The sequence below is a fragment of the Lissotriton vulgaris genome, chromosome 8 (assembly GCF_964263255.1).
Source record: "Lissotriton vulgaris chromosome 8, aLisVul1.2, whole genome shotgun sequence".
In the NCBI taxonomy this organism is placed as follows: domain Eukaryota; kingdom Metazoa; phylum Chordata; class Amphibia; order Caudata; family Salamandridae; genus Lissotriton; species Lissotriton vulgaris.
The window spans coordinates 1,207,916,589-1,207,942,027 of record NC_141696.1 but is presented as its reverse complement, the minus strand read 5'-3'; the positions used below and the strand labels follow the sequence as shown (position 1 = coordinate 1,207,942,027).

The 25,439-nt window shown below is 46.1% G+C and overlaps 1 protein-coding gene across 1 annotated transcript in view; it reads right to left on the bottom strand.

Annotated features, from left to right (window-relative positions):
* The window catches only part of RFXAP (regulatory factor X associated protein), a 121,057-nt gene that overhangs the window by 33,111 nt on the left and 62,507 nt on the right, over window positions 1-25,439 (bottom strand). Inside the window, exon 2 of the mRNA XM_086935085.1 lies at window positions 429-542. Coding sequence (XP_086791211.1) covers window positions 429-542 — 114 coding nt within the window. The remainder of the gene's footprint in view (window positions 1-428; window positions 543-25,439) is intronic.

Below are 25,439 nucleotides of genomic sequence, written 5' to 3'. Positions count from 1 at the left end.
GAACAGGGGGCCTTTGGTCAGTCGTAGGCACTCTGCACAAAGATAATACTATACTTTCCAATGATGGGAGAGCTTTCAGCATAGCCTACTGTCTCTTAGACAGATTGCTTTTTTTTAGCTCCTTTTCAAGAACCAACCACAGTCATCACAGAATATGGAAGAAAATGTCAGTGACAAGACCTTTGCCCCAATGTGAACACTGATACTGAGCTCATTTAGCAGGCAAATGAGCAGGTCCAGAATGTTGCAAGGCTCGCTGGTGATATATAAGCAATCAGCCCAGGTGTTCGTAGCAGCAGTACACTAGTCACAACTCCATTTGGATGGCGCACTGTCATTAAGCTCATATGGTTTTACCAAAAGATGCCTATGTTGCCTTTACAAATATTCCAAACATCAAGGACTTTTATTAGAGATACAATACTTACCAATCTTTTCTGGTTCAATACTTGTTCTAAAAGTGTAGGTCTTGAAGGACGATCGCCAACGGAAACACCAGTTCTTTGCTTCGCAATAGCAATGGAGCATAATTCTGTTCCATCCTAAATGAAAATTGAAATACAGATTAGTTTTCAGTGTGCATGAATGAGCAGTCATGTAAACAAATTGTGAACAATGTACTGTTTAATTTAGCAGCTTATTCAGTTACATGATGCAACATAAAGTAAGTATTAATTATGTAAGAAATTGTATTACTCATTGAGGGGAATGGAAGCCCCACTAAGGCAAGAACAACAATCCTTCAACCACAAAATTCACCAATTAATCTGTGCTTAACCCTCTGGTAGATTGGCACAAAAGCCGGCAGGTTTAACTTAGAGGTAAAGTATATATGCAGCACACAAACAGTAATAAAGTAAAAACGTTTTAGTGAAATCTAGCATCTAAAAGATCAAAACGCCAACCGCAGGTATATGGTTTCGTGAAATCAGGTCTAAGTCAAAACGTTGAGGCCGACCACGATCGAGCGCAGGTCAGATACAAGGGGTGGATTGGGCCCAGTCTCTGCTTATCTTCAGACTTAGAAAAATGTCTTAAGAAAAGTACCTGAAGAGGTAGAGTTCAGCAGGGTAAGGCAGCAGGCTGTGTTCATGGAGGAGTCGTCGACACCAGGAAGTCGCAGGACAAAGTCTCAGTTAAGCTGTTGAAAATGCTGGGAATAAGCTCCAAGTGGGAAAATCTGGAGGTCGTTGTAGCCTATGGGGAGCCAATCGTCGTTGAGCCTGGTGCATATTTGTACCTTCGGACTGGAGCAACTTGTTTGAAGTTGAAAATCTCCAGTGGGATGAAACTGCAAGCTGTGGCTGAAGAGGGCTCCAAGAAGCCGAATACTGTTGCCAGGAGATCCAGCTGAGCATGATTTGCATCTGCGGAGAGGAACATAAAGGGAACTACATGGAAGTCATGCCGATGGGCGATGTACTTGGGGGGGGGGGGGGGTCAGGTATGTCCTGGTCTTCTGTTTATTCTTTAGGAAGTGTTTGTGAATATTCATTTTCAAGTCCCAGCTTTTGGATTAGTATCACCAACACCACTACCAAAGGTCCAGGACCTGGGACACCACTTGAAAGGGTTAGGAATCACTCCAGCAGAGGCCAGCAGTAGGGTTAAAGGCCTCAGGAGCTTGCTATGTTAAAGCATTTCCCACAGGAGACCATCCGACTAGCCCTTGGACTCACTCTTGGTAGCAGGGCAGTCTTCTGGTAGACGCATAGGAGTCTTCTGGCAGCAACAGGGCAGTCCTCTGGTAGCGGCCGGGCAGTCCTTCTGAGGTTTTCCAGGAGTGTACAGAAGAGTGGCTCTGGAGGTCCAATATTTAGATCTGGTGCCAGCCTTTGAAGCGGGGGAGGGGATAAAGGGGGAACCCTATACTAACCAGACATAAGGTCCTGGAAAGTTCTTCCTTTCCCCGGTCAAGGGTCCAGGAAGTCTGGCTTGACAAAAGGCTAGTGTTAGGTTCCTTTATGTGTGCTGGAGGCAAGCCCTTGGAAGTGTAAGTAGGGCAGGGAACAGCTCGACCCCAGTCATCCTAGCAGGATGGGCTATCCAGCCCACACCTAGTTCCCTTTTTGTATCATTGTCTGGGAGGAATAGACAAAGCCCAATAGCAGAGCCCTTCACAGTCATGTGACACAGGACACTGGCAGAGGCACAAAATGGTTAGGACAAGAAAAGGCCAATTTTCCATAAGTGACATATTCAGAATTGCGACTTAAAATATGACTTTACTGTTAAAGAGGATTTTAAATTACAATTTATTTGAGTATAAACAGGACATCTCTACCTGCTCCAAAAACAAAGTTAGCACTTATTAAATGTAGTAATGTAACCTTGTGTTAGGCAAGAGGAGAAATAGACCTTACAGAAGTGAAACAATTACTTCAGGAGTGTTTCCACTATCAGGACATGTTAAACTTAAACACACATGTCCTACTTTTTAAATATGTGCTAGGTCGAAATGGCAGTTAAGCCCGCACTACCAGCTGCAATAATTAAACAACAGGGAGTGGTGATGGATAGAGTTTCTGAATTAAGCAGAATACTCTCACCCAGTCAAGAGATCAGGGCTTAATCCAACACCGTTTTTTAGCTCACTGCACCATCATAATATTTGGGGTCATTGTCTACCCGCTATTAATCTGTAGTTTTTGGCCTCATTCTTGACTCCTCTTTTGGAGATTGTAGAGATGATTAAGCCCCACCAGGAGACTGTAATTATCTCTGTTTGGAGAATTCATTCAAAGACTGCTTTCAGTGCTTCCGCCCAGTAGCCACGGTCTAGTTTAAACAATATCAGGGGATCCCATCAGGGCCCGGCTCTCCCTCTCTTCTGCCCTTTGCAGTTCTCTTTGAAATTTGATTGGAAGAGATTACGCTTGTAGTAGATACTGGATTGTTGTGCGTTTCATGGATTCTCGCTTCCTTCAACTGATCTGTTGTGTGAAGTGATCACAGAGAAAGGTTGTCCAGGCCTCTTCGGTCAGATGTGAGCTGATCACATGAGCTGTGGGGTTTTGTAGCATATTAATCGTGTACCAGAACTCTGTACTACTGTAGCTTTTGAGTTCAAAATAGTTTATTAATTTTTTTATAATAAATGGCAATACAGAAAATGGTAACGTACAAAAAAAAACAATTACAACAGTAAAATATTAAAATCAGCAAATACATTTCAACAGATAAAAACAATATTGGGGACCCTTGGAAGCTGTTCCTTGCTCAAACTCACCCGGATTGCGAAGGAGTGTGGACTCTCTGCTGCCCTTTGCGGGAAACGGACCCTCATCGCCTCCCGACCAGCACCTCGCCGGACCCGCTTCGCGGGTCCCGCAGCGCGCCATCTGCTGCTGGTGACTGCTGTTTGCTGAGGAGGAGCGCGGGGAAAGGCAAGTCGACCAGCGGGGCTGCGAGCACAGGCAGGGACTCCAGCATCCAGGAGCCCCTGCGCGCCCAACCTGCAACACCTGGGCTGCTCTCCCCGCTGGCCACGCCCCCCGCCAACAGAGTGAAAACCGGGCTTCACTCTCGCCCCTGTGGGACCCTTGGAAGCTGTTCCTTGCTCAAACTCACCCGGATTGCGAAGGAGTGTGGACTCTCTGCTGCCCTTTGCGGGAAACGGACCCTCATCGCCTCCCGACCAGCACCTCGCCGGACCCGCTTCGCGGGTCCCGCAGCGCGCCATCTGCTGCTGGTGACTGCTGTTTGCTGAGGAGGAGCGCGGGGAAAGGCAAGTCGACCAGCGGGGCTGCGAGCACAGGCAGGGACTCCAGCATCCAGGAGCCCCTGCGCGCCCAACCTGCAACACCTGGGCTGCTCTCCCCGCTGGCCACGCCCCCCGCCAACAGAGTGAAAACCGGGCTTCACTCTTGCCCCTGTGGGACCCTTGGAAGCTGTTCCTTGCTCAAACTCACCCGGATTGCGAAGGAGTGTGGACTCTCTGCTGCCCTTTGCGGGAAACGGACCCTCATCGCCTCCCGACCAGCACCTCGCCGGACCCGCTTCGCGGGTCCCGCAGCGCGCAATCTGCTGCTGGTGACTGCTGTTTGCTGAGGAGGAGCGCGGGGAAAGGCAAGTCGACCAGCGGGGCTGCGAGCACAGGCAGGGACTCCAGCATCCAGGAGCCCCTGCGCGCCCAACCTGCAACACCTGGGCTGCTCTCCCCGCTGGCCACGCCCCCCGCCAACAGAGTGAAAACCGGGCTTCACTCTTGCCCCTGTGGGACCCTTGGAAGCTGTTCCTTGCTCAAACTCACCCGGATTGCGAAGGAGTGTGGACTCTCTGCTGCCCTTTGCGGGAAACGGACCCTCATCGCCTCCCGACCAGCACCTCGCCGGACCCGCTTCGCGGGTCCCGCAGCGCGCCATCTGCTGCTGGTGACTGCTGTTTGCTGAGGAGGAGCGCGGGGAAAGGCAAGTCGACCAGCGGGGCTGCGAGCACAGGCAGGGACTCCAGCATCCAGGAGCCCCTGCGCGCCCAACCTGCAACACCTGGGCTGCTCTCCCCGCTGGCCACGCCCCCCGCCTATCACCTCACGTACTAACAGTTGCTGACTCAAAAGGAGGGAGCCGCCCCCGCTACGCTGGAGCGTGCGGGAGCGCGCCGGGAGAAGCCCGGGACAAGGGCGGGACCGTCTGTGGCCGTCCGGGGCCGGAGGAGGCCGGGCTGGGCTACATCCCTTGGCTCCGTAAAGCGGATATTCAGCCAACAGGACAATGGCTTCAGGTACTCGATCCTGCAAGACAAAGAAATCTGCTGGAGACGTTGTTTTAGGTACTATGGACCAGTTCATAACCCGAGCAGTTTCCATAGTTGAGAAGGAGATAATCTTGGCAGAACGAAGGTTATCCCGGGATTCTTTGAGTATGTCTAATAAGCGCTCATCTCTGGGCGCCATTGCCCTAGCTGATAGCCCTGGCCATATTGCCCCAACCCCTTTGTTGATAATTGATTCCCCTACTATTGACGAGAGAGTGAGTCGGATTAGGGCTAGCTTAGAAAGGGTAACCACCACAGCACCAAGTATTGTACTTGACCCGACACACTCCATATCCTCCGTCCCTAGTATCCCATCACCAGAGGGTCAGATTCTAGATTGCAATCCCGAAATCCTTGACGTCGCCAGCCCTCATGTGCCTATTAGTGAAGCTGTGAATTCCCCATCCACTGCAGGACATACCGATACCAACACTCTTAGAGTAGTAGCCTCTCAAACGGCCCCTGCAGGGAACCCAGCCCTAGGCACAGTCCCACAAAAGAAGAGAAAGCGTCCCGCTAGTCCCCGCAGGGGAGGCTGTCTAAAACCCCACAGTAAAGTAAGTAGGAACATTGTATCAAGAGGGGGCTCTATTGTGAATCAGGTTCCTTACTTAAAGCCTCACGCATCCCACTCCGGAGATCCTGCTTTGGAGGGTATTCCTGGTCAAATGGCTCCTATAGATACTAGCATTTTCCCGCAAGTAGAGAGCATCATTAAGTCTGTGGTGTTGCCTCTCGTAGACAAGATTGATGGCCTCACTCGCAAACTAGCCTCACTTGAGCAGTCAATGCTGGACAACTTTTATGCAGTGAAATCGCTAGTCAAATTTCACGCTAAGTCCCAGGTTGAAGAAAATGGAGGGTTAAGGAGTGGTGCTGTCCCATTAGTTCCCTCTATTACTACAGCCCTCCCCGAGCCCAAATCTTGCCAAAAAACGCTCGCCCTGGCAAAGGTTCCCCAATCACAGCAATCCAACACTGGAACCCTACCCCTTCTACCTACTTCTACTCCTGAGTCTAGTTTGGCCTGTCCAGTGAACAAACCTAGTACCCAGGCCCCCAAGGCACTTAAGGTCAAATTTGCTCCAAATCCCAAGCCTACAGTCCCTAACACTAAGGTAACGGGAAACACGGTGACCGCAAGTAAAGGTGTTACAACCCCATCTCCTCCAACTCCTGTAACACAGGCTGTGCCCAAATCTCCAGCAAAAACCACGGTAAAATCTCCGGCCAAGGACAGGGTAAAACGGCACACGCCAAATGCTAGCCTTCCCCCTGGCTGTAAGCCTTATGTGGTTATTTTAACAGGGGTCCCCGAGCTTGAAGAGGGTTCTTGTGAGTCCTATTCTGACCTTAAACACAAGACGCTCTCCTGGCTAAAAGCTAATAGACCCCTTCCAGGGCACATTGATGGCAGAATAGCCTTCGTCCGACGTGTGGGTTGGATTGGCAACAGACGTAAGGTTATTACCGGGGACTGTGTGTTGATCAACTTCAATGATCCAGGAGCAGCTAGTATGATCTGTAGCCAGCAGTCGTATCACAATTTCTGCGACATACAAACCAGGGATTTGGGGTACTTCTATCACCCCCCCCTTTAATGGGACATAACAAATCCCTTCAAGATGGGGGTAGAGGAGCATGGTTCCCTCATTATCCAACCTTGGACCCCAGAGCAAGGGTATGGACTCCTACACAATCAGCCACTCCACAGGGTTGGGGCTGGTGACTTGATAATTTAGTGGCAATCAATGTCTCCCCCCCCAGGGTCAATACAATATGTACAGTTAGGGAGGTACCCTTGTCTAATATTGTTGTGCCCCAATCCCCGCCTACCCCAATTCTGCCCGTTCTTTTAGGTGACGGGTCAGATAAAATTGAGTTAGTGGTTGGAACCCAAACTCCAGGTCCACAGGGTGGGAATGGTGGTTGCAACGAGCCCCAGCACCATGCATTCCTGAAAACCATTAGTTGGAATGTGGCAGGCTTAAACAGCAAGCTAGATGTTCCGGACTGGGTGGCGCTCATCGAACCCCACTCAGTCTGTGCATTCCAAGAGACGTGGTGCGTAGAACCAAGGTACTGAGTGGGTTATGCCACCTTCTTTGTCCCGGCAGAAATCCCAACTTCGGGAAGAGGTCGCCCCTATGGAGGTCTCTTGGTTTGGGTAGACATCTCTTTGGGATGGAGGGTACACCATCACCCACAAAAATCTCCAGATTTGATGCGCCTCACTGTAACCTGTCCGAGGAGAGCTGAAAAACTGGAGATTATTAACATCTACACACGAGGGGCCTCTGGGAGAGCCTTGTCACCAACGCTCTCGGACTTGGAGGTAGCCCTGGGTGAGTGTAGTAGTGATTCTTTAATTTTGGTTATGGGGGACTTCAATTGTACATTCGAGCCTTTGTTGCCCGATGAATCCCTGGATTTATATGATGAAGATTCTAGGAGAGGTGTCCCGCTACTTGACCTTCCCATCATAAACAGTTGGACCCCCAGAATGATCCAGCTAAATTCCCTCACTCTGGAGCACGGCCTAAGAGCAGCCAATGGGAGGACACCTTCAGACTTAGCGGGGGCTCATACATATAATAGGGTCGGTCATTCATCTCGGATTGATTACATCCTTCTAAACTTTTCTTTGTGGGTATATATGAAGGATATGATAGTCCTACCCTCCCTGGATAGTGACCATAATGCTCTTTCTCTGACCCTATCAAACTGGTGGAAAGAGATTACCCCAGCAAGTGGAAATCACGACATACTAGCGATAGGGTCGTTAGGAGGGGTGGTTCCTTCAAACTGCTTAAGACGTCTGAAATGGGACAAAGTGGCAATAGATGAGGAGAAATTGGCATGCATTAGAGCTGTTACTTCTACAGCCCGTGCCATTTTAGAAAGTGAGCCTATTTGCCCAAATCAAGTTACAGCGTTGTTCTGTGAGGTCTCGCTGTCAATCGGGGACCTCTTCAAGGCCAAAGTAAAAAAGGGAAACACTAACCGTGATAACCGGCAGGGCAAACCAGGATGGTACTCGAAGGAGTGTCGTGCCATGAAGAGAGCTCTGATATCGGCTGTAAAAAGTGGAGATGCTATCCAAATAGCCACCAAACGGAAGAGCTATAAAACGGAGCTTAAAACAGCAAGGAGAGACTGGGAAGACAAATTATGGCAGGATCTCCGAATTGCCAGCGCCGGAAAAAACGCAAAAGATTTCTGGGACTTAGTACGCAAGAAAAACAGACCCCTTGATACAGTCATCACCTGTAACATAACCGAGGACCTATGGTACGCACATTTTTCGAAATTGTATACAGCAACTGCAGCTGAAGCGTTGGATTTCGTATTACCACAGCCCTCTCGAGTGGATGAGAGACCTGAGGAAAGTCTGTTTACTAAGAAAGAAGCGGAAGGTGCAATAAAATCTCTCGTCCCGCGCAAGGCGGCCGGCCCCGATGGTCTTCCGGGTGACCTGCTCCGTGTTGACCTAGACGATTGGAGCACGTTGATTTCATCTGTATTGAACGCTGCCATGGCGGGCGCTCCTCTGCCTGCCTCCTGGATGGCCGCCGAAGTGGTCCCCCTGCATAAAAAAGGTTCAAGAGAAGATCCAGGGAACTACAGGCCAATTAGCCTGATAGACTGCTCACAAAAAGTAGCAGGCAAGGTCCTTCTATCTAGAATACAGCAATGGGCAGATGAGAACAGGATACTTTCGGACCTACAGGCAGGGTTCCGAACTGGCACAGGAACAATTGAACAATCGTTAAGGCTATTTATGATTCACTGGAAGGTCGTTACGATTGGGAAGGGCACATTATATCTTGCTTTCATCGACCTCAGGACGGCCTTCGATTTGGTCCCCAGAAATAACCTTTGGAAGGTCCTTAGTGATCTTGGCCTGCCACCTTACCTGCTTCACTTGATCATGAAGTTTCATGAAAACACCTATGCCCAAATTCGCTGGGGTCCTAATGGTCAAAAGACCCGAAGAATAGATGTGAATAGAGGAGTGCGGCAAGGGTGTGTTCTTGCCCCAACACTCTTTTCGCTCTATGTTAATGGGGTGGTGGACCACCTGTCAAGGATACCAGCAGATACCCCTCGCCTGGCAGGTCGCTCTATTCCCACCCTGCTTTTTGCGGACGATACTTTGCTATTGTCAAAATCGCCAATGGGCCTACAAAAGCTTCTTTCGGGCTTTGACGATTTTTGTAGACAAAGAGGACTCTGTATAAATACAGACAAAACAAAGTACCTCATCATGAACCCTCCGCAAAATCTTGGCCCACCGCCTACATTGGGCTCCGTGGCATTGGACAGGACTAAGACCTTCGATTATCTGGGTATCAGGCTGGTGGATACCATGAAGTGGGACCAGCATCTGACTAAAATGCTGTTAAATCTAAAAAGAGTAACCGGGACCTTGCTGAAAGAGCAGAGAGCAGCCTCAACTAAACCCATAGCCGCAGTTCTGGACATCTACTCGGCTAGAGGAGTAAGTGCCGCTTTGTACGGGGCGGAACTCTGGGGAATGTCGAACTTGAAAGACCTTACTCGAGCTGAGAACACCTTCTTGAGAAGCCGGATGTCCCTCGGCCCTTCTGTCCCCATCTTGCCTCTGCAATTGGACATGGGCTGTCGGGCGATTGAAGATCTAGCAAAGTTACGCCCTTTGCTTCTGTGGGCCCGCATCTGGAGAGTCCCCGAACTCTCAAGTTATGCGGATGGACTGCGGGAGATATTAAGATCGACAGGGTGGGCGAAAATAAAGTGGCTAACGGACATTAAAGCATTACTCACCAACTTGGGGCTGGAAGAAGCATGACACCGACAGACAGCCCCGCCCAAATCAACGATAAAACAGCTTTATTGGAATTGGGTGTCAAATAGAAGGAATTCTTCCACCTCGATTTGCAAGTCGACCAGAAACTTCATGGAGTCCAAAGATACCCCCTTTAGAGAACTGTATTTGGACACTATTTCAGTCCCTTGGGAAAGGTCCCTATATTTTAAATTTAGAACTGGTCTGCTCCCTGTAATGGAATTTACTAGTCATTGGAAAATTCCATACCAGACTGCCCCATGGTGTCCCTTCTGTCCACAGCGCCAAGAATCAGTCCCCCACTTTTTATTTGAGTGTCCTGCTTATAAAGTTCCACGGTCAAAATGGCTAGGACCCATGTGTCGCACACTGGGTACCAGGCATTGTAACGTGGCCCTAAGGATTCTTCTTTCAGACACTCGTACCTTTTACGCATGTGCCACCTCGAAGTACCTGGGGTGGGCATGGCGAATTCGGTCAAAAAGACTCAGACAAATTGTTTAATTATGTTTTTTATTGGTCTGTTTAAAATCCATCTCCATTCTAGGAAATGTATACACTTACTTGTAGTAAAAATTTGCGTTTTTTTTTTAAATGCATTGAAATGAATTTTAATTGTATGTACGCTTTTTAAGATATTGTTATATGTCGAAATAAAGCCTTTTTGACTGACTGACTGAATATTGTTCCTAGAAAAACAAAAGGGAAGAAGAGGAAGTATGTATAAATATATTAATAATAATGAATAAAGTAGAGCTACTATAGAATGAAGACTAGACTAGTATAATAGCAATAAATAACTAGAAACAATTATGTATTCAAGCTGATAAATGATTATCAACAGGTTTCCAAAATGAATGATAAGAATTAGAATTATGATCAATACCATTCAAAGATAACTGAGCTCCTCTTCTGGTAAAAAAAAACCATGACCACCAAACATGAACAGATAATAATGAAACATCTTCCAACAAGTTGTAATGGATTTTAAAGCTGTTGATAATAGGAAATTAAAAGGTTTACCTTCTAAATCATTTACTTTTTGAGAAAGAACAACAAATTTACAGATTAATAATTTGAATGAACAATCATCATGAATATTAAGTATCTTTTGTATAATATCCCAAACTTCAGTCCAAAATTTAAAAACAAAAGGACAATCATAAAGCATATGTTTTAGCGAACCAGTATGTAAATTACAGTGCCAACAATTTGAATACTGAAGTAGTTTAGCTTGAAATAAACATATTGGAGACCATAAACAATTATATACAATAAATTAGTGTGTTTGATAGAGTGAAACAGGTAACCATCCAAAGATATTGTTAAGCCAAATATCTTTCCATGTACCAATAGATAAAGAGGTTGAAAGTTCGTTATTCCAGAATGTTGAGGTCACATTAATTTTGGTTCCTTGAGAGCTGTTCATTTTTTTAATATAATCAGATCCTCCAGGAATTCGCGATTTGCTGCGAAATCAGCCCTTTTGTTAAAATGCCGCGGTTTTTACAAAAGTGCTGCGAAATCGTCACTTTTGTAAAAATGCACGATTTTTACAAAAGTACCCGCGAAATTGGCACTTTTGTAATTGCCCTCAAAATCCACATATCTTCAGACTTCTCTTCTATTGGCCCTCAGACAGGGTTTTCCGGCCACAGTGACCAAGCTGAACCATCTTCTAATTCACAGATTCTTATTTACAGGAACCACAGTAAAGGTTGGATATCCCTACGATTTTCCTTACGATGTTCGTTTTTCGAGGTTCACAAATTTGCACAATCTGTGAAAGACTCTGGAGCTTCTTGTAAGCTCTTGTCATCAAGAGCCTAGCCTCAAAGAAGGCCCATTGTTATGTACTAATCAGAATGAACAACATGCCCAGCGCAGTAAGGGTTGTCAGGGAATCAAGATCAATGCCTTTTGTCAATCTCTTTGGAGGCCACTAGTGCACTGCATCATTATTCGAATCGTAGCTGAATACTTCATCGCCGACCTCTACAGTCCAGATGGACTATGGATTGGTACTGATGACATTTCAGGTACACAATCGACTAATAGGCTGGGCCTCCATATTTCACTCCTCTGGGTCCTACTCGACTTGGCCGTCTTTGCATTTCACCTGCACCATCTCTTAACAAAACACATGTGTTTTTGTTAAGCCCTTGATCACACCTCAGGGGCTTCTTAACCCTTAATAAATGATGTCTATCGCTGATGACCTACTTGATGAGACTCCAGGACCCAGATGTCTGGGCAGCTTGGCCTCAATGGTCCATGGGCTTGTGTTTAAAGTCCCTTGATGCTCCTCTTATGCCCCACATGTATTTCCTTTTTGACATGTTTGCTAAACATTTTACACTCAAAAAATAAATCTTTATCTTTGAATGTTAAACAAAAACTGATTAACTTACTGTCAAACCACTTCGGGGTTGCTTCACTCCACCCAGTGTACAAAATGCAATATAGAAACCAAAGCAAGTGAAGCAGAACTAGGTTTAGTGGGCTATCCTCTAATGTTAAGAGTGTTTGTCTTCACTTCATGTAACTCATTCCAGGCCACTGAATCTAGTCACATTAAAATGCATTTTCTAAAATGAAAATACACATCTTTTAACCCCTTCGCTGCGGCGGCTATTCCGCCGCAGCGCTATAGGGGCGGGGCGGCCGCATGCTGGTGACAGAACCGCTCCGTCACCAGCCGCGGTTGAGCTATGCTGGTGACGGAGCGGTTCCGTCATGACCCGCCCCGCTCATTAGAACGCCCGCGCAGGCGCGAAATCAGCGCCGAGCAGGCGCGGCGGCTGGGCCATGACGGAACCGCTCCGTCATCAGCACAGCGCACCCGCAGCTGATGACGGAGCGGTTCCGTCATCAGCATGCAAAGGGTTAAATACTTTCCCTTTCCTCATTCTCGGATGGCCATACTTTCAGGGGTTACATTAATTGACTCATTTATAGGATGCTGGTAAAAAAGCCTTTGCCAATGCTTAGTGGATATCCATTCTCCAAAACTTTAGGTCCCTTCTCCTTCCGAAACAGGTGCTGTGTTTTTGACGAGGGAGTCATGATCAGCTCACTGTCATAATCACATTTGGCACCAAACAACCACTAGATAGGGGTTGTCTCAATGCATCAAGATATATTTTAAATACAGGCACATTGGACATGGAAGGTGAGGGGTAACATGGCCAACTAGAGCATGGGCGTCAATTCACTAAAATGTTAGGGGTAGTGGAAGGGACATCAAAGGAAATGCCTTCACATCAGGGCCTATTTCAAAGTGGAATACTCTACTAAAACAAACAGTTTTCATAGTTTTAATGCTGAAAATTAATGATTAGGAGTAAAATAAAGTGCCGCAAAAATGCCGCTAAATTTCCATATGTGTGCCGCTAAATTTGCTAATCCATGCCGCTATATCCTGGGGGGTCTGTATAGAAACACCATGAGATAGAGTGCAAACAGTTTGAATATTAATGGATAGATCTGGTTTGACATTAGAAGGAATATTATGAGGAAATGAATCTAAGATCGAATTACACAAAAATTCTTATTTGAGAAAATCCGAAGGAGGTAAAAGAAATTTTGTTTGTAAAGCCTCAAAAGATATAAAAGTATTATTGTAGTAGACCTCTTTAAGGTAAAAAATACCAGCTTTAATCCAAGAAAGCCAAAATCTAACATTTCTATTAAGTTTGATGCTTGGGTTATACCATAATTACATATTTTCAGTAGTGGATCTGGGTGATTGAAACATTAAATCAAAATCATTTACAATTAATTTAGTGGACTTTAAAATAACAAATTTATGAAAAAATTGCAATTTATTGGATATGCTTAGCAAAGTAAGTAATGGAAATGGATCTATTAAGGTTTTTTCTGTAAAATTCCATGCAGGGGGATTACTCAAATAAGAGTGATTAAACCAAAGAGAGCATTGTTTTAATATAAAAGCTTAGTGATAATAAAAAAATATCTGGTAAACCAAATCCACTGTTACATTTAGGCAATTTAAATTTTTTTATAACTAATACAAGGTGATTTGTTTGTTCTAAAGAATTTTGGAAAGGAGTGTATCTACCACTTTATAAAACTTTTTAGGAAATTGGTTAGGAATCATGGCAAGGGTATAAAAAATATTGGTGCAATAGTCATTTTTATAGAGTCCATTCTACCCCACCATGAAAGATGAAGTGAAGACCATTTGGATGTTTTATCCTTAATATAATTTAAGATGGAGTCACAATTCAGCGATATTGTTGTTTTCATAGATGAAGAAAACACAATGCCAAGGTATTTAAATGCATCTCTTTGCCAAATGGTTTCATTCATGGGTGACATATCTGGAGTACAGTAAATATTTAAAGGAAAGAATTCTGTGTTATTAGTGTACAACTTGTAACCAGAAATTGTGGAATAAGATGAAATAATCTCGAATAAGGGAGGGAATGAGGATAAAGGATTGATAATAAATAAAAGTACATCATCTGCATTTGCTAAAGTTTTAATATTAACCTCCTTAATATTGATTCCAGTAATTTTATTACATTTTCTAATGGAAACAAGTAAGGGTTCGATACCAAGAAGAAACAAAAGTGGGGATAAAGGACAGCCTTGTCTTGTACCTCTGAAAAGAGAAAATTGGTTCGAAGTTTGGCCATTAATAAATAGTACAAAATAAAAACTGCCAATGAATTTTGTCAAAAGCTTTTTCAGCATCCAATGAGAGAACTCCTGATGGTAAAGATAGCGTGGATACTTGTTCTATAACATGTAGTAAAGTTCTTGTATTATTGGCAGAATATCTGTTCTTCATAAAACCAGACTGATCTGGATGAATAATGGAATCTAGCACAGAGGTTAATATAGTAGCAAGTATTTGGCATACAGTTTACAATCTTGGTCTATTAAGGAGATAGGACGGCAATTTGACACAAGTGTAGGGTCTTTGTTAGGTTTGGGTAGATTTTTTTTTTTAAGAGATTTTATGGCAAATAGAATTTCATCTTGAGTAATAGGCAAATCTATTTCGTTTTATTTGATTGGGAAATCTTGGACAATCCACATTTAGATAAAAAAAGAATCAATTAGAGAGGAATCGTCAAAGTTAGAATTGTTGTATAAAAACCCAGAAATTCATTAACAATATCATTTTGGAATAAAGCAATTTTGCCATTAGAGCCATGAATTGAATTTATTTGTGTCTTATCTTTTTTAATGCGTAAATAATTGGCTAAAAGTCTTCCTGATCTATTAGCATTAAAACAACATTTGGGTTTAGTGTTTGGAAGTTGAATACCAGCTCTTCTGCTAAGAATTAAATTAAACTCACATCTAAGTTTTTGCAATTTCAATCTATATGGAGGATCATTAGATGTAATAAAAAGTCTCAGATTTGTTTATCCAACTCTTTGATTTTTGCATTACAAGTTTTATTTTCATGTGCCATAAGAGAAATAGAGACTCCTCTAATGTAGGCTTTAAAAGCATCTCATCTATTCACCATGGAAGTATAGCCTTCTGGGATGAGAAGAAAGAAATCATGAAGAGCATGTAAGAGTTTTGGTTTATTTTGTTCATTAAGAACAACATTAGAATTAATTTGCCATCTGGATTGTGTTGTGAAATTTGAATTCAATTTAAATATAAAAGAAATTAAAGCAGGATCTGAAATATCAATATTACCAATAGTAGAAATGACCACAGATTTACTTAGTTGTCTGGAAATTAATAGATAATCAAGCCTGGAGTGAAAATTGTGAGGGTTAGAAAAAAAATGTAAAAAATGTTTCTGTAGGAAAGTGTAATCGCCAAATATTTACCAGCTTTGTAGTTTGAAGAAATGATTTAAAAGCAAACAATGCTTTAGGAGGTTGAAATATAGTGAGAGAGAATTAGTTATATACGTAACCATAATATTCAAATAGCAGAATCATGTATATCCATTGAATGATGTGAATGTTGTTCCAGGAACAATTTTACATCTTCAGGTCGAAGGAAGGACTTAGAAAAGTTATCTTTCCAAATCCGCATTGTTGAAGGGTCAAAAAGACCATATTTAAATCCAAGACTTCTTAGCTGAGGGCGAAAAGCAGTGAATTCCTTGCAAATCTTAACAGTATCTTTAGAAAAGTCTTGGTGAATAAAGATTTTATTACCATTGACCATTAATGAAGGATTTCTCGTGCAGCTTTCCTTATCAAGACCAAATGATGACGACTTAAAACTTTAAAAATCATTTGTCGAGGTTTTGTGTCATGAGGATTACGATGATATGGAATCCCATGTGTTTTAAAATTTCTCCTGAAATTTGATGTTTATTAGGTCAGGAATCAGATTCTCTAAATATAATCTGCAATTGGAAACTTCAACATCCTCTAGTAAGTTAAAAATGCGTAAGTTATATTGCCTGTTATGATTTTCCATATCCAGAAGGAGGGCAGACATAGGAGAAATTTTCGCCACAAGTGGAGTTAATGCATCAATTTTTACTTTATTGTCTTGTATTTTAATTGAATTATCAGAAATTTTCATTGATATACTAGCCATGTCTTTGCGCAAATTTTTAATCTCTGATGCAATTGGGTCTGTGTTAGCACAAAGTGCTTGAATTTCGTCAAGAATTAATGTCAACGAAGGTTCACTTGACTACACTACTTTCGATTTAACTGGAGGTGGAGAAACCTGTTATTTCCTTTTATTATGAGGTGTTTACGCATTTTTATTTTCCATTTTCCTTTTTTAAGAATTAAGATTGTAGAGAAATGCAAAAGTAAGGAAAAGGTGAATATTGCAGGCAAAATGCTTGAAAGGACGATTGGTACAGCAGCTAAAACAGACTGTAGGAGTGGTTAGGCCAAAGCCAGGCCCTCTTTTGAACACTTAACTCCACCCCCCTGATAGACAAGCTGGGCAATACCTTGAGGCAGAGAAAATACCACTTCCGACGACAAAGTCCTGGAAAAACCTCACAGCAACAGGTAAGGGCTTCGGAGCACAGCTACCTCATAAAGGAGGAATTTCTGATAAACATATGTTAGGAATTGGTAAAAAAAACAGGCAATTTCGGATGGAGCTCACCGGGAGGCAGCCATTTTGTTTTGCGTGCTTGTGCGTCGATCACTATTATTGCTTTTAATGTTGAATAGAAGCCTGACCCACAGACTCTCATCTGACTCTTTTTTAAGATGCCAGAATAGTTTTTTACGCATTGCTTTTAATTGCCGCAGATCCCTTTGGATATTGACAAAGGACATGTTTTTGGATGAAGTCTCTGTGTTGCATGATTTATTGCTTTCTTAAGGTGCCTAACTTGCGCATTCGTTGAGATGAAGGAACACCCATGCTGAGTTTCTGCTAGTCCGCTTGATCGTAGCTTTTGTTTGGTGTATGAGCCCCCCCTAGTGCCTTTGTGAAGCTTTTCTAGCCTGCTAATGGCCTACTGGGGAATACTGGTCCATGAAGGTACCCCAGAACCCTAGCCAACTATAGTGACAAACTCCCTTGACATGCTAGAGGTAATAGACAACGATGTTATTGAACGCTGCTCTGCCCGCTTCGAGGAACAGAGAAATGCGCAGTGACTGCCGGTCAGTTGCCTCACTTGAAGGCACAGAGGAACTGAGGAACGCCTTAAACCGCTGTTCGAGAACGCCACTGCCTTGAGGCCAGAGGCTAAGCTGGCCAGTGCCATAACTGCTCCAACGCCGGCACCAACACCTCTATTAGATGGCCTCCACATCAGCGGACCGGAGCCATGCTGCTGCTGACTGGGGACATCGTAGCAGAGCCGTAAAGCCGTGGTAGCGATGCCATGGCTGGAGACGGAGCCTTGAATTGGGGAGCGGGGTGGGGGGGCGTCCCACCTCCCCTCACCTACCATCCTTGTAGAGCAGGTGAGGCCACATCCTATGGTCTGATGCTGCCGGCAAAGAGCCTGACCTGCATCTAGCATTGGGAGCATGCTGAAGTTTTGAGGGTGCTGCCGGGCTGCAGCCAGAGGATGAGATCGGTGTTTTCGGGCCCGGCCCTCACGGTCATCGAAACAGTCTCTCTAAACACAGAAGCCAGATTATAAAGAGGGGACTTTTCTTCGCACACGCTTTTTACTCCTACCCTCCAGGATACCTAGGCCTGTTACTTTACGCCACTTCTGTCAATGCGTGCTCCTGACACTTCCTGCATTATTGGGGGCTACCTTGCAGGGAAGGTGTGGCGTCGCTGCCAGAGTTGCTCTGTGGGTGTGGCTGTAAGCGATAGGGTGTGAGCAATGAGTAGTGGAAGCGGCCATTCCAGGTGGTGGTGAAGCTTGCTGTCTAGCCGCCCCTGCCATCCTGTCTGTCATTAATTGATTCCAGCCCCTTGCAGCACAATGCAACAAACCAGCAAAGGGACAATTGAGCAACTGAGCAATTGAGATAGTCGAGGTAAAGTATAAAGGTATCCCAAGATCAAGCTCTAATTAATAGACCAACACAAGATCTGGGAGAGAGAGAGGCAACAAACCTCAACAAAATCAAACAAAAGTAACTGCAAAGAGGTAAGCAAGGAAAACAAGAGGACACAGGCAGAGGAAAGCTTCCTAAGCTCACCCCTTCAGGTCGCCAACCTAATATATATACAACAAAAAGAAGAACTTTTCAGGCCAGACAAAGGAAGGATGGGAAGTATGAATGGTATACAAGGCATAATTGAGGGAGCGCAATTTAATAACGCTCATGCATATCGAAGAGGCGCTCACAGTAGCCCCTCAAGCACTGATAGACACCAATGCACAGAGCACAAAAGAAAGCAGAGAACGGTTGCCCGAGCCCGGTGCAACCATGACTCTCCCAGCAGTGGCAGAGCCAAACTCCCATTTAAAAAGAACCTATCAACATTGTAGGCTTCTTGCTCAGTGAGATCGCCAGTAAACATGTCCACCCCAGCATCCACAAACAAGGCAAACCCTCCTTGGAAGTAAAATCGCTGAATCTCCTCAGGAAACATCTCAGTCTCCAAGTAAAGCCCCTCATAGCAAAGCCTCCTGCAACGACCTAAGCAATATAGGCCAAATACACAGGAAACTAACCGTGACATATCGTACCTCACAACACAGGAATGGGAAGGGCTGGTAGCCTTGTGCACTCCGCATACCCCGATCTTATCCTGGGGGAAAAAACAGAAAGACGCCTGAAAGCAACACTAATCAGGACAAAACAAATGGGACCGACAACATATGGGCTTCGTTACTTAACACTTTGCAAATGTCAGTTAATGCGATGCAATATCAATCTGAAAAAAATTACATATAACTACTGCTTGTAAATTCATTGCCCATGTATGTCTCAAACATGAACGCTAATCTGGTCGGCCTTAACAATATGATCAGACAGGCTGAAACTGAGATGCAGCGTACAAAAGAAAGCTGCACCTGTGTTGCAAATGTAGAGAAGTTATCAACTCTACCGTCCGTGATGGGAGATCTCTTGAGAGACCTACGGGAACTAAAATCACACAGGCTGCACCTCAAGCCAACTACCCTCGGATGGCAGAACCAATAATAGACTAAAAAGGTTGCAGAGACTCAAGAAAGTATATCAAACATATAAAATGAACAAACCCAAGAGAACAACTCGTTGGTGGGGAGTGAGAAAGAACGACTCAGCACATCAAGGGAAGATGACTTTCCCATCGGGGGACTTGCTACAACAAGCAGACCGTCACAGCAGTGGCGTAACGAAACTTGAGGGGGCCCCCCTGCAAAGCACATGGAGGGGGCCCCCCCGGCGGCGCGGCCCACCATGTACCACTTTGCCCTACCACCCGGAAATCTGGCATATTTTGATTTGAAACCTCCAACATTTAAATGAAATGCCTCTATATTGTCTTTCTGTAAGTTCTAGTGAGAAAGTTGGAAACACTCTCAAGATACACACTATGCCATTTGCAACAATACTGTCAAAAGCAGATTATTTAACTGAGGCAGCAATCAGAACAATGCCAAGGAGTAATCCTATTGTCTCAAAGTAACACCCTCCGGTTCACTGACCTCACATCTGCCAGTCTCCCACTGATGTCTGATGTCCTACATTATTTCTGAGTCTCACAGATTCAAAAGTAGCACTCCCTCCCTCCCCCCATACCTCTGCCTCACTGACTCGCTGCAATAACTCCCGGCCTCTTGGTATGGCAGATGGGTTGCACCTCTTTGAGTCTCGCACACACTTGCACCACAGCTGTCCTAGGCCTCACTCACTCGTGCACTCCAATGCTCAGAGGCAGCTTAATTTGCGTCATGTACTAGTGCTATATGAACATGTGCCCTACACAGGCCGACAGTTATTCGAGTATCTATGAAGCCATCCTGCAGCACTGGCTTCCCTCAGCTACTTATACCAAGATATATTTGTGGGCAGTGGGCACCTTTGCCAACCAAGGACCCGCGTAAACAATTCGGTACAAACACACACACCAAAAAAACCTAACATCTCATTAAACACTGGAGCATTTATCTATTTCCAAGTAGAACAGGTGCCCGTCACAGTGTGCAACAAGCTATTATGGTGAAAACTCACCATACTGAATGCTCACCTTCAACAAACAGATTTAGCACCAGACTACCGTGAAAACGCATGGAAAGGCACAGATTCCCTCGTTACTGTAACTGAAAGGTGCTGAGATGCCATGTTAAAGGAAGATTGGGCGCTATACAGGTGCCATGATGAACAATATAAATAATGGATCACATTTGCTATCACAGAGCTCAGAGATGGGACACAGGCGCTACACTGGGACACCTGAAGGGCTACGCTGGACAGAGTGGCTTGAAAGCAGGTGATGACTCCGTCCCGGTAAACACAGGATCTGTGGGTTTCTTCTGCCCAATTTCACCTAATCTGCCCATGGTCTAGCTTTTTGCTTAAACACTATAAAGTGAATAGTCTGCCTCTCCTAGCTGTTGAGTAATGGCTGTTATTACCCATTTCAAAAGGGTACCAATTTCGCCCACAGTGGAAAGATAAAAGGCGGAGTCAGCATTGGAATCTATCTGTTACCAAGATCTACAGAATCAGATGTCGTAATCCGCTGCTGACCCGTCCTCTAGGGTTTTCATCCTACAGAGGAAGGCCTTCAGAGTTAACTCTCTCTGCCGCAAACGCCACTAACCAGGAAGGGCTAAAGGCGTCGCACAGTCTGAAGGTGAGTCCTCACAGTAAGTAACTCTCGTTGTCCTTAACACCAGATGGTCGCCCACAGCCACAGTCGGGCAGAGCAGACATCTTAATGTCAGTAAACACCCTTTTTGGTACAAGACAGATTAAACAGGAATGGTGATAGCCTCACGTTCTCTTGAGTCCGACTCCCAGACAGTCTGACTAGCTGCATATTATTTAAATTTACAGAAAGGTCCAAATCCTCGCTGCCTACGTACACCTGAACTACGGGCCTCTTCTTCACAATCAGACCAGTCCCTTTGGTGGGGGCGGTGTTCCTGTCAGACTCCCCAAGTCGGTCACAGCCCTCCGTGGCATGTGTGCACATTTCTGTCTCCAGTATCCTCTGTAAATCTTCTTTAGGGGTAGTGGCCGACTCTACCGAGCACGAGCCACACATAGTGTTTAATCGGATGATTTGCACAATTAAGGATTTGCTCTCCTCTCTCTGCTGTAATCTTAGTACAACCGGAGTGTCTGCCGACGCTGCAGGAAGCATCTCAGACTCAGCGGCGCAGCAAGGCGCGCCCAGATAGGTTTTTCTGTGCACAGTTTGCCCATGGACAATTAGCCACCAACAACAAAATTAGGTGAACGAGGGATTGTTCAGGGAAGTTCAGTAGCAGTACCCCACACACAGTTTCACTGGCCATAGCCGACGTTCTGCGCCTAGGCTTGCACTTGCACAGCACACTAACGTTCTACAATACAGGGGCAGCAGCCAGGGTCACCGTCTCACACTGCAGGATGACTCGTCACGAGACGCACTCACCTGACCTGAGGGCTGGGGGCCTGCTGGGCCTGGCGTCCCGAGGCGAGCAGATGGGCAGAAGGCAGGCAGGGCAGCTGAGAGGGGGGGCAGCGCAAGGCTAGCCAGGTAAGGGCCGGGCAATTTAAATGATTGCAAATAAAGGCCCCGCTGGCGCCGGTGATGGACTTGGACAGTCTCCTTACCTGTCCTGAGCGTGGCTTCCTTTGTCTTCTCTTCTGTGCTGCGCGCCCCTGATGTCACACCTGTAACACGCATTTTTTATTGCGTATGATGAGCTCATTGCGCAATGCGCATGTGTTGTCCCTGTCCCCCGACAAATGTAATGAGGGCATTGGTCACCAGCCAGCAGCCCCCCTGCCCCCGCCCCACACGGCGCGCATACGCGTCCCGGAAGGCAGAAAGTGAAAGTCAGGATTTAGGAGTAAACAGAAGTGCGCGCCGCCATTGATCCGCCCAGGCGCCATTAAGACTGACTAGTGACTAGTAGTAGCCACACACCGTGTCACCCGGCCGGGGCCCGCCTACCCATTTCTATCAATTTCAGGGGGCCGTCCGGGACCCCGCACCAAGCACCATTCCTCAAGAGGCAGAGCACAGCCGCTGCCAGCCTCACGGGCCCCAGCCGGGGCCCCGCACCATTCCTGCTGGCATCACGGGCCCCGGCCGGGGCCCGCACCATACCTACTGCCAGCCTCAGCCTCACGGGCCCCGGCCAGGGTCCCGCACCAATGCACCATTCCTGCTGGCCTCACGGGCCCCGGCCAGGGCCCCGCACCATTCCTGCTGCCAGCCTCAGCCTCACGGGCCCCGGCCGGGGCCCCGCACCAATGCACCATTCCTGCTGGCCTCACGGGCATAACATAATAACAATGCTAGTATTGGGCTGCCAGACCTTCATAGAGCTGTTCCTGCTCTAATCTTGGGCATGCAGAGGCCTTTAGGGGAAGCTGGTTAATAAACAAAACAAACAGCTCAGCGTTCATTATTTCATTTGCATTCTGTAGTAGATTTCTGCCTATAAATTAGATTCTGGCCTGCAAGGTTTGTTTTCTAAATTAATTCTCGATTAGTTGCCCCGGAAACAAACAGTTGTGCACGTGCTTCGTAAAATCTTATTCTTAATTCACAGCTGACTACGTCCCCTTTCTCCCGTTGCTTATGAAATGATAAACGTGTTGTTGTTCAGGTATCTGACCTTTGTAAACCGCTGAAATGTGCCTTTGCAGCTTGCACCTTTCTTGCTGCCAGCCTCAGCCCCACGGTCCCCGGCCGGGGCCCCACACCACCATTCTTTCAGAGCCGCTGCCAGCCTCACCGGTTGTAACAATTTCAGGGACCCCGGCCGGGGCCCCCGTACCACCACCAGTCCTCAAGAGCCTCAGGGCCCGTCCGGGGCCCAGAATGATAATATACTTACTAATTAAGTGCACATTCCAGGCTCCAGCACTGCCTCACTCGTCATCACTGGCCCGCACCATTTCTAAGACTCCACTGGGGCCCCGGCCGGGGGCCCCCGGGCCTGCGCAGTCAGTGTACCATTTTGTCAGAGCCGGGCACGGGCGTGCCGTGCGCAGCGCGGCGGACCGTCCATAATTAAAATAAATCATGATTCATGATGCATCATGTATTACAGTGAGGGGCCCCGGCGGGGCCCCCTGGAGCGCGTGGCCCCCCCGCAATGCAGGGGCTGCGGGGGCTTGTGTTACGCCCCTGCGTCACAGGAAGGCGTCTGGTCAGCTGCCCTCTTAAACAACGTCAAACATTCACCCCTGTACAAGATCTGGCCTAAATAAATCGTTTTTTGCTCCCCAGGCCATTTCATTTTAAACCCATCCATATGCAAATCAGTCTTGACCCTGCTCCCCATGGGAACAGTTCAGCCGAACTGCCAGGCCAGGTCCTCCCTGGACTGGAAACAAGCATTGTGGGACCGGTTTCAGTGTATTACCCCTTATCACCAAGGCTAATGTTCAGCATTCTGTCCATCATTTGTGGTGATGCCCTGAAACCGGTCCCAGGATGCTCGTTTCTGGTCCAGGGAGGACCTGGCTTGGCACTTTGGGCTGGACTGTTCCTATAAGGAACAGGGTGAAGACTGATTTGCATATGGCTGGGTCCAAACTGAGGTGGCATTCTGAGCAAAAGAACAATGGATTAAACCCACATCTTTGTGACTGGGCGTGAATGTTTGCATTGTTCAGCATTCCGTCCATCATTTGTTTCTTTTGCTTTTGTCGCCCTAACTGGGAAGGGTATGCCCAGACGTGGGTCCAGTGCTCACTGGATTAAAGCTACCCTGACTGATAAGGGGTGATGCCCCGAAACTGGTCCCAGGATGCTGGTTTCTGGACCAGGGAGGACCTGGCTTGGCAGTTCAGCTGGACTGTTCCCATGAGGAGCAGGGTCAAGACCGATTTGCATATGGCTGTGTCCAAACTGGGGTGGCGTGGTGAGCAAAAGGACAATGGTTTAAACTCAGATCTTTGTGAGTGGGGTGAATGTTTACATTATTCAGCATTCTGTCCATCATTTGTTTCTTTTCAGCTGGACTCAAAACAACAAAGAAAACAGAAAAGGAAGAGAAGGAAAAGGAAGACCGATATAGCAGCGTACTTTCAAAGTGATTCCAGAAACCAAATCTTCAGCGACTCACCGCTGGGGGTAGTCAGAGATACTTCTACTTTGCCAGACACGCAAGAGAAACTCTGCCATCCCATGAAGGGGAACGCGACTACTGAAGAGGGACCAATGATCGAGGGGGGGGTCCACACAAGAATCAACACAAGAACAAAGATTGGCACACGGAGGGTCCGGGGGGTGGCTCAGATTCAGCACTGACGGGCTCACTGATTCCTCAAGAACCTAAGGAAGGGGTGCAACAAGCAATAACCTCCAGAGGGCTGTAGACACATCCTGAAACATGTGCAACCCTGTTTTACTGGAATACAATTCTAGGGGCCGTGCTGATGTGCTGATATACTAAATAGGGGGAACATCTTACGTCTTTTAACAACCATTAGCAGAATGGAGGATTTAAGTTAATGTCCTTCTGGAATCCACCCAGGCAACAACCGGTATAGGTAGGAGGATTTAGGATGAGCAAGAACAATTAAGCACTTGGAGAATCAAATGGACACCCTATTAAAAACCAGGATATCCAGAGCCCGCGTTCGCCAAGTGCAAGGACCATTCCAAATCCGGCTATGAGCATTCCACGAGGGGGGGCACGAAGTACATCACCAAGACGCAAGGAAACAGCTCACTAGTGGCCTAGCTTATCTGCAACCGGAACTTCAGTATCACAAGACTGGGGTCGGCTAGTTAGGACAATAAATGCTTGAAGCTTTAATCCCGGACATAGCAAGAACCTTCCATCAAAGGCCAAAACCATCTTACGTCTCTGCTCCTGGAACATAAATGGCATGGAAAGCAAAACAACAGATGCGGAGATGCTGCTATATTTAAAAACATTTGACCTTATCCTCTTAAAGGAGACCTGGCTAGATCAACCAATTCACTTACAAGATTTTAAGCTGCACCACCTTCCAGCTACTAAAAGCGTCAAATGTGGTCACTCTAAAGGAGGACTTGCAATCTATACCTCCATAAGGAGCATATATGTAGTCAACAAGCTGGCCATTAAGTTAGGACTTCCTAATGCAATACAAGCTCTCAGAGTGACTATTAAGGCAAAAATAAAGATCTACAGCTGGTACTAGACAACGTATATTTACACCCACAAGATAAGGCCAAGGACATCAACCAGCTGGGAGAGGAACTAACCAGCTTACTGATGGCAGAGCAAACCTCCAATTTCATAATAACTGGACAATTTTAACCTGCACATGCTTGGCACAACGGAAGATAATAACTCACAGGGAGACCATCC